This window comes from Hippoglossus hippoglossus, chromosome 3 (assembly GCF_009819705.1).
Source record: "Hippoglossus hippoglossus isolate fHipHip1 chromosome 3, fHipHip1.pri, whole genome shotgun sequence".
Taxonomy (NCBI): domain Eukaryota; kingdom Metazoa; phylum Chordata; class Actinopteri; order Pleuronectiformes; family Pleuronectidae; genus Hippoglossus; species Hippoglossus hippoglossus.
In genome coordinates, this window is record NC_047153.1 from 5,114,568 (window position 1) to 5,130,018 (window position 15,451).

At 41.0% G+C, this 15,451-nt stretch overlaps 1 protein-coding gene across 3 annotated transcripts; it reads right to left on the minus strand.

Annotated features, from left to right (window-relative positions):
- Positions 1–6,850: 6,850 nt before the first annotated feature.
- fibinb (fin bud initiation factor b) lies at positions 6,851–11,767 on the minus strand. Of its 3 annotated transcripts, XM_034581208.1 has the most exons (3): positions 10,395–11,767; positions 7,538–10,239; positions 6,851–7,488 (listed from the first exon to the last, which is right to left on the minus strand). In XM_034581208.1, exon 1 carries the CDS (start codon positions 11,325–11,327, stop codon positions 10,707–10,709), a length of 621 nt encoding a protein of 206 aa, XP_034437099.1. In that variant the 5' UTR covers positions 11,328–11,767; the 3' UTR covers positions 6,851–7,488; positions 7,538–10,239; positions 10,395–10,706. The 3 variants fall into 3 exon arrangements, with proteins under 3 accessions (XP_034437099.1, XP_034437097.1, XP_034437096.1); XM_034581206.1 differs by having other exon boundaries at positions 7,550–11,767; XM_034581205.1 differs by having other exon boundaries at positions 7,538–11,767.
- Between the last annotated feature and the right edge of the window lie 3,684 nt (positions 11,768–15,451).

Below are 15,451 nucleotides of genomic sequence, written 5' to 3' on the forward strand. Positions count from 1 at the left end.
CATGAGAAGCATCAGCTGCAGTCTGCCAGTCTGCCCTGAGGAAGACGACTGAGATTAAAAACAGACGAGAAGTGGGAAGAAGGGAAAAAACTTCCAGCAGCACTCACACACTGTCAGGTTGGTTTTAAGAGTTTGAGTAAAATATCCAAATATCTGACGTCAAGAGAAACTGTCTGTTAGAGCAAAATAAAATATTATTTTCATCTTTTCATTCATGGAACGTCTCCGAGGTTTAAACTTTGAGGAAAGTTGTGGACGAATTGAAACCTCCGGTGGTTAAAACAACAGCAATACATTCACACCATTCAACATAATTGTCTTTCTCCAGTGTTTTTAGTCCTAAGCAGTAAAACAGCACAGTTGGTGGCTTATGTCCATGAAAACTTTATCTTTACAAGTCAAATAAAGGCTTATCTGACGTTATGCCTCACAGGGATTCAGGATTTCAGAATAAAACTACAGTGAAACTACTGTGAAGCCGTTTTCAGACACAAACTCCAGAAAATATCCGTGTGTTTCACTTATGACGAATGCTGCAGTACATTGTTCGAATAGATGACACTAGCGTCACATCACTTCCGTCACAGCTGTCATCCTGACATCCAATTAGCAGTCACAAATCATGTTAATTAACGATGTTGTGTTCAAATTACCAAACGACACAAGACGACAAACCAGGAAATGTCTTGTTTTAATCCTGCACATCCCTCGGGGACGGTAATTAATGTTTTGAAAACCAGACTTGCAGAAAGCCTTAAAATGAATGTTGCAATAAACATCCCCCCCCCGTGTGGAAAAGGCTTAGAGTTAAAAATCAGAGTTTAAAAGTGGATCCACATCAGCACTTTGAGACATGAGGCTCAAACGCAGGGGAGAAAAAAAAAACACATCAAATATATTACACTTTTTTTTTTCCAAGTTAAACTGAATTACCAGCCGTTCTGAAATGTCTTTTGTAATGACACGGACATTGAGCGTGCATTAAAATAGATTTGTTCTTGGGCCATTATCTCAGGCTAAAGAGAGAAATAACTTCATTAGAGGTGAGGGGGGGGGGGGGGCAAAATGTGAGACTGAGCAGTTGCCGCAGGAGAAGACAGACAGGAGGAGAGAAAACTAAGAATGGAATAGATGAGGTGTAAGTAAAGCTAAAGCACGCAGCAGCTAAAGCAGTTAAATATATTCGAATTGTGAAAATCGAAACTAGAAGAACATTAAATTTAAAAAACACAAACAAAAACATCATTTAAACTATATAGCATCAAAGATATTCAAAATATGCAGCCTACGATTATGAAAATAAAGGCATTAAGAAATCTGAAATATACAAAAGCAAAGAAATGAATATTGACAAATGGATAAATCTGCAATGTGCACATACAGGTGCATAGTTGTCAGTATTTGTACATTCATTATTAGTCAGAGATTTTTTTAATCCAAATTTGTGTGTAAAGGTTGTGCATGCGTGTTTATTGTAATCTTTTTTTGGGGGAACTGTATTCTATGGTATATTGATTCAAAGCTATGTTAGATCAGCTCAACTGTAGAATCTAGCAGCACTAATAGCCACTGCAATGCAATGGTAGCATCGTATGGTCCCATGTAGATGTTCAGCAGGTTCGGGGAGTAAGAAGACAAACATTTGCCAAATTAGCATTGAACACAAAGTAGACTACAGCTATAAGGCTAATGTCATTATCTCTGCAGGCAATTGTTCCTTAATGAAGGGGCTACGTAACAAAGCTAGAGGGGTTAGCTAATTGATTATGTTTCATCCCGAGAGGGAACTTAATTTCCAGTAATCGCTACAACTAAAGTCAGGGGATTACAGAAGTTCAGGAGGACACATCTTCTTAGAACAATGAAGGATTTGGACCAATCCATCTTATATATTGAGACACAAGTGACATTTTGACCTGCTGATGGCGATAAAGGAAAAAGTGGGAGTCAATAAAGTGAGTGGGTTTCCTCCTCAAGTCACGTTGGATAACTGTACAAACTTTCATGGCATTCCATCCAGTAGTTGTCTGGATATTTCAGTCTGACTCCTCAGAGCCGTGCAGCTATGCAGCGTCCATGGTTTGAAAGAACTGCAGTTTTGCTGCAGAGCACAAACTCTACAAAGACGGATTTCAAGTGAGCTGATCTCATCCGTCCACACGCTGCAGCATGTGGACATCAGCTGCCAGTCTGAAGCCGGGGAGTCCTGAAAAACTTCAGATCAAATACCACGACCCCCCCCCCCCCCCCCCCCCTCACGTGCGCACACATCCGTTCACATGGGAATTAAGATTGTGATTTTACATTTACAAAAGCCTGCTGTGCAGAGATTCTGTTAGTTTTGCAAACACTAAGACAACCAGGTGGCTAGAATGTTTTGCAGCTGTAAGAAGAGACGCTTCTACATCAGCAGCTTTGTCTTGTGAGAGCCGAAGCAGTAAAACAGTATAAAAACAGAGACACAGTTTCATACACACGCACAAAAAAAAATGATAGCATCATCAACTTTAAGGATACAAAGGACTTCTGGCTTTACAGATTCCTCATTTGAGGATCCGCAGACAAGGCAATGCATCTTCTGTATTGGCTGCACTATCTTAATCCTCCCTGACCCACAATCTGTCAGGAAATACAATAGATTCCCTGACTGGGAGAAGCAACCGATAATGAAAAACGATAAGAGGGAATATTGGAATTTCTCTTTGTGTTACGTTCTAAACGGGTCTGAGCTGCTGCACAAGCAAACTCTCGAAAGTCTGCATGATGCATGATGTCACTGCCACCGTGCTGCAGGCACTGGGCACGCTGGGTCATGGTCTCACTGCCAGAGGGTTGTGGGAGAGCGTTACAGAAAGTGGCGCCTGGATATAATTGGAAGTAAACTGTGACATAAGGGCCCAAAGTGAGCTGAGGAGCAGCCAAAAACATTTTCATGGGAGATTTTCTCTTGTGTCTAATTGTGTGAGTCTGAGTGAGTGTGGCAGACGTTTGCTGCAGCGTTGGACACAGACTTTTCCAAATATGCACCCTCCTCTGTGTCTGAGTAGAAGTCAGATGATATGACCCATTTAAGCTCAATGACACCAGAGAATACGTGTCAAACTGTATTGTTTACGTTGGATATTTCAACACAACTTTTTGAGACCAATTGGCATCGATTGTGTAGATTAATACCAGGAATATGAATTAGACATGGGCTGCTTTCCCCCAGTAATTCCAGCAATTTTATGCACAGACTAGAATGTCACTCAGTACAAAATTTAATTGAATCAAGCCGCACCAAATTGCTCAAGACTCAAAGAAATCCCTCCTCTAAATATGCCAGATTTTTTAAAAGAAATCAAAATCCATGAATTATTCCCTGGAGAAAATGTCCTATCTCGCAATGTTGAAGAAACAAAATCTTGCATCCATCTCTTTGTTTGGATCCACAACAAAAATGTAACGAGCTCTTTCTTGGCTCCTTCCACCATGTTTCAATAAAGTCAGTTCATTTTAACCTGATCCACCCGACATGAAAACAGACACAGCTGTGAAAGTACAGACCTCCTCGGTGGAGATGAACCTATTTGTACTTTGGCAAAACTCTCTGATTAACTTGAAATAAAACTTAATTCAGTTGTTTTTATGTTTGTAATATGTTTGGAAATACGTGTTCTTTTCTCAGTGCAGGTGCTCGATGATATGCAGCCCAGTAAAGTGAGTTAATCTTATAATGTTAAAGTGTAGTTGACACTGACTCTATTTCAGGCCTTTAGCTGTGCACCCTTTAGTTTAACTGTTTGGTGTAAATATGAGGAACAACTATGAACACGGGTTTCACTGCCACAGATTTGAGTCAACAGAGTCACAGCGTCACCATAAGCTCAACAATTCCGAAAGTAACACTTATTGCCAGACCATTGCAATACACTGGCTTTGATTTTCTGCCTTTGTTTACTTGCCATGTTCTTTGAACTAACATGTTCTTTTCAGACCCTGTCATTTTCTGACTTCAACGGTTCAGAGCATTGCCCCATCACCTGATCACCACCTGCACAACTGCCTCTTATTCTCCATGGAAACACATGGTGTACACTATATATACAATAAACTCTGTTATTCTATATATTCATCCACAAAAACTCTTGTTTGGAACATTTGATCCCTGGCGTAACCGACCTGCCGGCTCCCTTCTGGACACACTTCCCCCCCCAACAGCCAACATCTGTTCTGAACATAGAACAAACTCTGCTTTCACCTCCTCTGCCTTCGTACTCTGTTCTTACACACAACACCGTCCAGAAATGAGGTAATAAGTGAGCCCAATATACTGAGCTCTTAAATATATGAACTAACTAACAAGGTTTCCAATAACACAATACAGTCTCAGCTGGTTCCAGCAATTTAAAACAAAGGGAAGCTTTTCTGCAATCACAGGGAGAACTATTTGAGTCTAATCGCTGAATCATTTCCAATCAACCTTGGATCGTCTGCCGAGCCGGGACTTAATCCAGACTTGGTCAATTTAGCTCAAAGTTGGAGGCACTTTGGTGCAAATAAGGATGATTCGTGTTGTTATGTAGTAGATTTCAAATTCCTTCCAATATCTAGAGCGAGAGGATCAGATAAACGTCACCAGCTCAAACAACAGAGACTTCGTAAGAGGAAGAAAATCTCTGGATTGTGTTCCGTGTTCCAGCTTCGTTGCAAAATTAGGGAGGTCACAGAACCAGTTTTCTTTTATTATACGCCTACTCCTGTGTAAGTAGGACACTTCTTCACAATGATTGAATGTTAATGTGCCAGAAGGACTTCAAACTGCGACAGAGTGACACACCCTGAACTCAGAACATGACTTCATTTTCCATTTTCCTGTTTTTTTTTTTCATCTGACACCATATTGAAATTCCTTCTGCAGAGTGGTGACACAGGGCAGCCACCATTAAGCCTCTCTCGGCTGCCACTCTATTCCCTGTCTACAGGAGTTAGCGCTGCAGGTTTCTAATAAAAGTGGAGCTGCACACATGTCAATGCATAAGATTAATGTTAGCATAAGGAATACCTTAGTGTATAAGTGTAAAATCTCCGAGACTTGAGTTTGAGAAGAGGACGTCTGTGTTTCCCTGATATTAAAGACATTATGAAAGAAAAATGGAACATAAAATACAAAGCAGGATCATTTATTGCCTTCGTGGACAATAGTTAAAGCAGACGTTTCATAGAAGATATGTACTGTATGTTACATAAATGGTTTTTCCTCCTAATGGTGCCAATAACCTCTTTGCACAAATGAGAAAACCAGGAGGGAGGAAAGTCCCTGGTTTTATACAATGTGGGGTAAAGCTTCCACGTCCGTGTGTCCTTTATGTTGCCTCATCCCGAGTGTAAACTCTGGGCTCAAAGTCTGGTCAGACCATGTGTGCTTAAACTACATTACTGTACAGTTGGCACTTTTTCACGGAGTACAGTGGTGGATGCTCTGGATATTCTAGTTCCTTCTTTTCCAAATTTTTAAACTGTTTACACAAGCTTATTTTAAATTTAAAAAAGACAGACTTTTTTTACAAAATAATTTCCGCTGACAGGAAAAAACAAGCTGTTTGTATGCCGCACTCAAAATACCATCAACACAACATCCTTACATCTCAGTTGCTCATAAATACCAACGAGCAGCGTCTTCCTTCAGAAAACTCATAATTGAGGGGCCACGGCCTGCGTGTAATTCGCAGAAGAAAGATGCTTGTAAAGCAAACATGGAGGGGAGCTTTGTAATTGTGAAGCACGTGGCAGTACAGCATGCGAGTCCCTGTGGTTATGTGCCTACTACATAACACAAAGTCTGTGGACTGCCTGGATGCAGCTCCGCGGGGATCCTTGGCTTCACATGAGGAAAGATGTAAAGGCTCCATTTGTAAGTTTGTGCTAGAAAACATTAGGATTAGGTTGTGTTTACCAGTCTAACAGAAATGTTGAACAACAGCGTTCGGCACAACATTTTCTTTGCCTTTTATATCACTTCTTTGGTATAATTGAAGTTAGCACCCTACACAACTTGGCTGGCCCGGATGTGGAATGTGTTTATATATATATAAAGTTGGACGACGCTTCTCCACTTCCTCCCAATTTCTAGAAATTAAGCCAAAATATCCCAGATACAAACGTTTCGAGAGTCTGCACAGTAGCATCAAACCAAACTTACAGGGAAATTGAGCATTTGAGCATCGATCGATGTGATAAAACTACCAGAAATTACAGAAAACCTTTATTTGACCTGTATTTTGACTTCTTACTTTGGCCCATGCCCCATCCGTTAACATGGAGGAAGAGGGATTTATAATATATACTGCAGCCAGCCATCAGGGGGCAGTCAAGACGGTTGGTCTCACTGCTTTGGCTTCACATTATTTACAGTCTGTCATTCTACTGGAGTCAGCACGCTCACCAGCCGGCCACTTTCTGATAGTGAGCATTTGGAATTATAATATCTTGTCTTATAGATTTAAAGATAGTTGGTGGGAGAAAATACTGTATATATTACGTATTGCACCTTTAATCTCAATTATATGTATTTAAAACGGTAGAACAGCCGAACAGAACGGAAACATTCTGAGTAAATTTCAAATCTATTTTCCAAACTTTTTTATCTGAAGGTTTTTATGAATGTTTGTGCTGTGTTTAATTATTGTGTTTAACTTCATTATATTTTCCTCTGTTTCATGAACTGATAATATTTCTCTCGTTTTAATTCCCTTTTTTCCTGTATGTTCAGCATATCAACAATGTACCATGTAAATAAAATGTACGATTAATTCCCAGAATATATCAACAAAGGTGAAAAAGTTAAAGTAATTTTGCTTCAACACTGAACTTGAAACACAAACCTCTTTATTTGACACAACACAATCTGCTCCGACTGCCGTCACACAGATTAGTGTTTAACACTGACGTCCTCGAGTGCTGCCTGCAGTCTTACCCATCACACATCTTAGGTCAACAAGAATAGATATACGCTGCTCTATTTCAAAACTTTATATAAACAATGAATACATATCAAGGTGTTCTGTAATAAAGATATTGGCACTCACAGTATTTACTTACTTCTAATAACACACTGTACATTTGACAAGATTACACTGCCTGCACAGCACAGTAAAGTAAAGGCCTTGCATTTTAAATCCCGTCTCAACCTTTTAGCACCTTAATAGCAAAAAAACTAAAAAACAGATAGGTGTCCACTTGTAAACAGTCTTTTATCACTTCTGAAACATTCATGTGGAGGATCAGCGATTAATAGTTGCTCATGTGAGGAGCTGTAACTCAGCTTCTATATGAGGAGTTTTCCAAAGATAGTATATTTAACGTCTGGGGTCAGAATTAAAACATAAACACATATTATTCAGTATAGAATATAGACACTGACACATAAACTGCCCGAAGTGTCCAAAACATGACGTCGTCCTCCGGTGAATCAAAGAAATCTCTGCAAACATCACCCTGTTTTTTAACCTTTTTGATTGGCTGAGTCATAATGCCATTGTTTTTTGCATTTACACACACATACACACACAGACACACACACACATACACAAACCTGTGACAGATGAATTCAATGCACAAAAATTACCATTGTTAAGGATGACATTTAACAAACATGACAGCTTTCTTTTACATTCTGGGGAAATGTGAATCTCATTTGTTTATCCAGCCATGTTTAGTGTGGTGATGTAACCACCACTGTGTGTGTTTATGGTTTGTAGGGTGTGTTATTATTACTGACACTGGCCACAAGTCACAATGGTCTCTATACACTGTCACATGATATATTTGTTTTTACTGTAATGTTGAAAGAAAGTATGTTATATACTGTTCAGACTCTTTTAAAGGGTCAGTTCACTCAATAAACTGTTTTCTGACCGTTTGAATTTACTAGATTCTGAGATATCCCTCTGAGATTTCTCACTCACATCATAAAAATAATATAATAAAATAATATAACATATAAACTTGTCAGATCTCTTCACAACAACACCTCAAAACTTGTATCGTTGGGGAACCTTGAGCTGGGCTTGTTTTCTCTAAATGCTGTTTAGTTGTCTTTATTCGATATTTTGCAGTTTGTTTCTGGACAGAAAGGATTCATTTTTCCATGTAATTATTTAATGCTGAGGGCACAACAAACAAAACGCAATTCACCTTCATTGTTCTGGCTCAGCACAGACATATTAAACTCTCAGAGGGCCATAGGCTAGAATTAGCTCATGCACTCAGCATGTATACACTGGGGCCCCTGTTTTCCAATCAGGCTATAAAGAAGACTATACATGGGGCTTCATTATATGACCAGAAAGCAATACTCCTCGTATGGTGGAAAAATCTGTTGTGGGAAAGTTGATTGAACCCGGCTGCCTGGTTGCTAATCCAGCTTTGGAAGCGGATCCCTCTCGAAATCTGGGTAAATACATAGTTTGTTGATTTTTGAAGTGAAAAAAAGTGAAAACAGCCCCTTCTCCAAACAGACATTAAATATCATCCTTTCTTCAAATGCTAATGTGCTCGTTATATTTCATGAACTCGTGTTGTGGGATATGTGTGTAAGTCAGAAGTTAGTCAAACCCTATTTTTAGCAGATATCACAGTTTTGCAAATGCCTTTTGTAGCCAGATAAGAGTCTTTCAAGTCTTGATTAAGGAATTTTCCTTCATTGCAGATAACTTCAAATTCTGAGATATGTTTCTGCTGTGTTGCACACACAGCAAGTTTAATATCAGTTTGAAGTTATTCATGATGTATTTCAGTTTCTTAAATGACTCATTTACGTTTAGAAATTTGCTGACATTTACTGGAATCTATTCTTCCCGCTATGTTTCGTGTGTCAGTTGCTGCCGCAAAACCCCCCCCCCCCCCCCCAAGTATAGTATTTCCCCCCCTATGTTAAACAGCTGTCAAAGTGTGAGTTACTAATAGTGCGTTCCATTTGAATTGGGAAGTCAATCTTTCAGAGTTCCCAGTGGGACATTTTAACTGGAATGACCCCTGAAGTCGGATTTCCAACACGGAGAGTCCAAACAACCCCCAGCCATCGACCTGTTCTTTAGGTGAACTGACATTTTAAGCTTTGACTTTAAATCCCTGATATTAGTTTTCACCCTTGCCTCCACCAAACGGTCTCATTCAACCATAAAACTTAGAATAGAAAAAAATGAAATAGAGTGAGGTTTAATTTCACAGGCGTAAATCCCAGTTTATTTCCAAATGATCTCCTAAGAACTTTCCTGGAAAGAGCCCTGCCATTTAATAAATCATTATATTACTTTTGCATGGAAATTCATCTGGAAGTCAATAGTAAGCTCAACACAATAGAACAGACTAAAATAAAGCTCCTGTAACTCTCTTGTTTTCCTGGAACTGGTACAAAACTGCATAACTCTTTCCAGATATCTGGAAAATATACATTTATAAAGTATTAAAGGAAATAGCTCACGGATTTAGGCCACTTTAGGCAATAATGTGGCACTTCTGGACTTCTTGTAGCCTGAACAAAATGAAAGTGCAACCGTAAAACAACAAATGTGGCCAAAATATACCAAAACAAATATGGGCTTTGTCTCGCTAACACCCGGTGATCTAGGCAACATGTGTTCTGATGATGAAAGGTGAATACGGCCCAAATAGAACACAACTAATTTGGGCCATCCTTGGTTGACGCTATGGCTCGCTTGTGGCCAAGATCTGGCAAACAGGAGCAGACCGCCCAAGTGCCATCATTCCACGCATGTGTGTGCCAGATGACAGCGTGGGCCAAATCTGGGCCAAAACTATGTTGCACTAAGGGAAAGGACCTTTAAAATAAACTACGATAAAGCCGTGGCTGAGGATGACCAGGGACAGTGTTAGCCACATCTGGACCAAAACAATTTTACTCATAGGGAATTGATATGTAATATAAACTACGATAAAGTTTGTTAGGAAACTTTATTCAGAACTTCAAGTTGTCGTTCTCATGGCATGGGTGCGGATGATTGGGGACAACGTTGGCCAAATCCGGGCCAACACAATTTTGCTATTTGAGAAAGAACCTGTACTATAAACTACGATAAAGTATGTTAGGAGACTTCAGAACTTCATGTACTCGTTCTTCGGTCTCGTGCCGTGGCTGCTGATGATCGGCGACAGCGTGGGCCACAACTGGACCAAAACTATTTTACTCTGACGGAACTGATGTGTAAAATAAACTACGATAAACTATGCTAGGAAACTCTTTCAGAACTTCATGTTCTCGTTCTTCGGTCTGATCGATCTCGTGCCGTGGCTGCTGATGATCGGCGACAGCGTGGGCCACAACTGCGCCCAAACTATTTTACTCTGACGGAACTGATGTGTAAAATAAACTACGATAAACTATGCTAGGAAACTCTTTCAGAACTTCATGTTCTCGTTCTATGGGCTACTTAGTCTCGTCCCGTGGCTAAGGATGGTCAGGGACAGCGTGGGCCAAATCCGGGCCAACAGAATTTAGCTATTTGATAAAGGACCTTTAAATTAAACTACGATAATGTATTTTAGTTGACTTCAGAACTTCATGTACTCATTCTTCGGTCTGATCGATCTCTTGCCATGGCTGCAGATGATCGGGGACAGCTTGGGCCAAATCCAGGCCAACACAATTTAGCTATTTGAGAAAGGACCTTTAAAATAAACTACCATAAAGTATTTTTCGACTTTCTTCAGAACTTCATGTACTCGTTCTTCAGTCTGCTCAGTCTCGTCCCGTGGCTGCGGATGATCAGGGACAGCAGCTCGTGTTTGTCCCTCAGCCCCAGCGAGACGTCCAGCGTGTCCTTCAGCACGTCGCGCGTGTGCACCATCATGCTGAGGAAGTCGTCGTTGAGCCGGTGCTCCTCGCGCAGCTCGCTCTCCTGGCTCTGCTTGAACTTCACCTCCAGCTCCAGCAGAGACTTCTCGGAGTTCGTGAACGCCTCGCCGATCTGCGCCGTCTCCCTGCGCAGGTACTTCCCGTAGCTGTCCTCCCCGTCCAGGTCGTAGGAGATGCTCTTCCCGATGCCCTCCAGCACCCGCGCCGCGTCCTCGATCTGCCGCTTCACGATGGTGAAGTCGTCGCGGATCATCGCGTCCTGGTCCTCGTCGACGCCGCACTTGCGCTCGTCGGTCATCTTGAACAGCATCTGGCACTTCTCCGGGTCGTCGTTCTCCTCGTAGTCGCCGTCCGGCACGAAGTAGTGATGGAAGGTGCCGTTGGACATCTCCGGATGCAGCGGTCCGAGGTACGAGGCGGCGCACATTGTCCACAACACCCCGGCGCACAGGAGCCAGTGGAGAGGAGCCATGGCGCGTCCGCTCGTTGTCCACAAACACACGGTTGTTGAATTGTTAATAAAAATAAAAAAAAGTTGAAACGTCAGCTCGAGCCTCACACAGACTATTTGACTCCAGCCCGGCGGAGAAACCCAAACATCTCACCCGGGTTTAAACCTCCAAAAGTGCGCAGTTAGTTTCCTCCTCCAAGTCTCCTCTTCCTCCTCCCGGATAGAAAAACAACCTCTCTCCTCTTCCTCTTCCTCTTCCTCGTCTTCTTCTTCCTCTTCGTCTTCTTCACTCCAGGCTGCCAGCTCCCATCGCTGCCACTCGTCCGTGTGTGTGAGCGTCTCTCTGAGCGGTCGTTCTCCTCCTGACTTGTCTCGGTGCCTCGAACGCAACATCTGGATGTCTCAAGTGCCTCTCTGGGCTTTTTTGTCTAATAATAATACCCCAGTGCTGCTCTCAGGTTACAGCCCCTCCGTCACTGACAGGGCTGCATTCAGTCTGCACCCGGGGGCCAGCAGCTGCTAAAGTCTGCACCCAAACCGGGGAGAATCACTTTGGGTCAATGCACAAGTTCAAAAAGTTTTATTAGACCATTTAGAAATAAGTATAACCGCTTATCTAAAGGCCTGCAATACAATAAAAAACAGGAAAGTCCTGTAATTATCCTATATTTATAGAACTTGAGGACTTGTGGAAGAAACGTGGATTCAATTGGACGTAGTATTTCTTGTAGTAGTATTGTTGTAGATTACAAGTTCAAAAAGTTAAATTAGACGATTGAGGAATAAGTATAACCACTTGTTATTCACCTGAAATACAATCCATCTCAAAAGTCCTGTGATGAGTAGCCTTCATTTATAAAACTTAAATGTCTTACTGTGGTGCTGTAGGTTATTGGATCATTTGCACATTATTTATTTTTGAATTATACTTGCCTGAGGTGGAGTTAACCTTCTAATTAAAATGCTACTCAGGCATTGTTGATAACATTTTATTCTTGTACGGCTATTACAGGCTTTTTATCTAAGAAGACAACCAGGTCTTTGTGTCATGGATTCTACGAGAGATAGGAAGTTCTGGTCCATGTTGACATAACTGCATCATATAATTTCTGATTTGTGTGCTGCACAAATTCGCCACCACATCGCAAAGCTTCTTTTGGATTCAGCTCTAGTGACTGAAGGTAACATATAGAATTGGATTTTTTAAAATCGTTTTGTTCTTGCAGTTGATCAGCATTTTACTTTAAGGGATAACAAAGTGAAACACATCATTATCTAATACACAGGCTCAACCCTAATGCCTGTCTGGCCTTTGTTGCTGGTAGCACATATAATTCCGGAGGTGTGTAAACACATGTTCACGGAGCTTCAGACTGACCACCTGTTTTCAGTCTCCTCCTGGCGTCAAATGACAGGGCGAGTTTATTTCAAGGAGAAGGAAAAAAATCCACGTGATCGTCACCTGTTGAGTAAATGGAGCCGAGCAGCTTGGTCAGACCTTCAATTCCTAGGTGAGGAGTTTTGAATTGAAATGTTATATTTCCCAAACTAGCACACTGAGAGTAATCTAATTTGCTAAACCCACAATTCCCCTCAAAGCGAGCGTATCTTTCCAGTGGAAACAGCAGGCGTCACACCAGCACCTACCTCTGAGGAGACCTGCTCTCATTTTTCCACTGCATGAGTGATCTTCAGGGTTCTGACCTACATAAATAAATCTTGAGCAGAATATTTTTTTTTTAAAGTGGTCAACACACAGAGAGTTAAAAACAGATTTATCATCAGATTTGTCGACCAAGTAAAATATCATATTATATCGCAAAAATGTGGAAGTGAATGTGTTCCATAAGCCTTACGTAAACCGAGGTCTGCGATGTGCATCAGTCTGATTCCCGATGCACAAAAGTGTCTCACTGCTCATCACGTCTGTCTCTGGGGTTTGGACGATGTCTACTGAGCTGGCATGTGATGATGTGCACAGTGAAAGTTCGTGATGGACAGCGGCATCGAGGAGTCGGTGGTGTGCAGGGTTACTAAGGTTTCAGATATTGATAATCACTGAGAAACATCATTAGCTTTAGCTGGTGCTGGGCTGTTACGGCCTTACTGCTGATTCAAATGCGGTGCAGTGTTTTTTGTTCTTCCTCAGGTTAGCACCGCCCACTGACATTACAATCCAGTATTCCCCGCTTCTAGCCGGCTCAAAAGAACAAGAGAGAGTCTAGTTTAGCCAGGCAGCAGTTTCTTTTGTTCTTATGTTGGGGACCATCAGACTGGGTATAGGAAGAGGTTAGTTTAATGATTTGGCGTCACCCATTGTTCCTCACCTTGTTCAGTGCCGGTTAGCATTGCTGTTGTGGATCTTAATTTGCACCATTACAATAAAAGGCTACTTTGCCAGTTAATATCGGTGCTGTGTTGCTTCCCTTACTCCTAGACGCTCACTGAGTTGTAACATTGGCATTGCTGTTGTTGGTCTATTACACTACTATCACCAGCCTGTTGACCCAAGGCAGGTTTAGTCAATGGATTTATGCCACTGATGCCAAATTCTGACCTGAGACCAGTTTTGCCCAGTTTCGGTGAACATGTGTCCACTGCAGCCTCAGATTTCTGTTCTTGGACGATATGAGTGGAACCCAGTGTGGTCTTCTGCTGTCGGAGCCCTTAGGCTTCAACATGTCATGCAGTCTGACATTGTGTGATATCCTGGTTAGTTAATTGCAAAGGAAATACACAATTACACATTTTATTAAATTCTTTGTGATTGTCACTTTAAATGTTGAGCAATGTCCCCTCCCGTCAAGTCAGGTCAACCTTTCCTGTACGTCAACACATAACAGTGGATTTATGATGAAAATAAAGTATTGTTTTATCACAGGCGCACGTTGAACATTCACTCACCCAGAGTTGAGGCTTACTGTAGATTTGTTTGTACAGTATGTCTGTAGGTCAGACAAGTACATGGACCATGAAACTTGACATACATAGATCTGTAAGTTTATTGCCTGGACACAGCCAGTGTTGGGGAATAATAAAACAGAATCAAGTATTGAGAATATTGTAACTGTAGTTATGGTTACAATTTAAATAGGCCACAGTTAGAAAACAGTTGTATTAGTTATTATCGAACAACAAATCAAAGAGGGGAGACCAGACAAACTAAAAACATGCATGATATGTAATCTAAGACAATCTTGGCCAATTATTCTAGCCAACATTTTGATACAGCAGCTAGCTTCTTTGTTCCATGCACATTATCGTTAATTATATATTTTTTCACATGTTTAATGAAGCTAGAAACTGTTTTTCAAAAAAATCAAGAAAAAATTGGGTCATCCTTTTTTATAAGATTTAACATTTTCATCACTACTGGCTTCAGTCTACTTTAGGGAGCAGCATTGTACTAATACCACGTTTATTTACAACGTTCCATGCAATAATAATGTAAGATCCAAAGTATTTAAAGGTGTTACCGAGTACATTTCATTTTCTAGTCTGGATACAGCTTCATGTTGTTGTTGTTAATTGACACATGTGCACTGAGGTCATGCTGCAAAGGTGACGTCTCATCACCAGTTACCTCGTGAGACTCCAGTCTGTTATGTCATAGATTGTCCAGCCCTTTTGTGTTCCTGGTTAATAATTGTCAAAATGAAGCTTTTTAAATCAGAACTTCCCATGTGAGTCGTTACCATTTGGGACTGAAGACCGTTCTGCACATCCACTGGGAAGTGATCAACGCTCCTGAACCTGAAAAAAGACACAAGTGTTCAACTGACAGAGGTACGAGTGAAGCTTTTACTTATGGCAGGTTAGGTTAGTTCCTTCAGCAGTAACTGTGCCTGGTGCTCTGTAGCAACTGGCCACTTATCTGGCAACATACTTCAACATCTACATGACAGATTGGTATTAAACTTGAAAAGGTTTGCTTTAAATGCTTGAAAAGTGCACCACAGAGTGACAAGTGCACGAGGTGAGGTTAACCATTCAACCAAACCTGGGGGACAAACTGAGTATTCATATTTTGTTATTGTATAGTTATTTTGTAAATACACATTTTATTCTAATCTGTATATTTATTACCACTATATTACTATTTAACTTTTTTGTTTTTGCTCATATGGGAGCTTCCCTGCAAACGT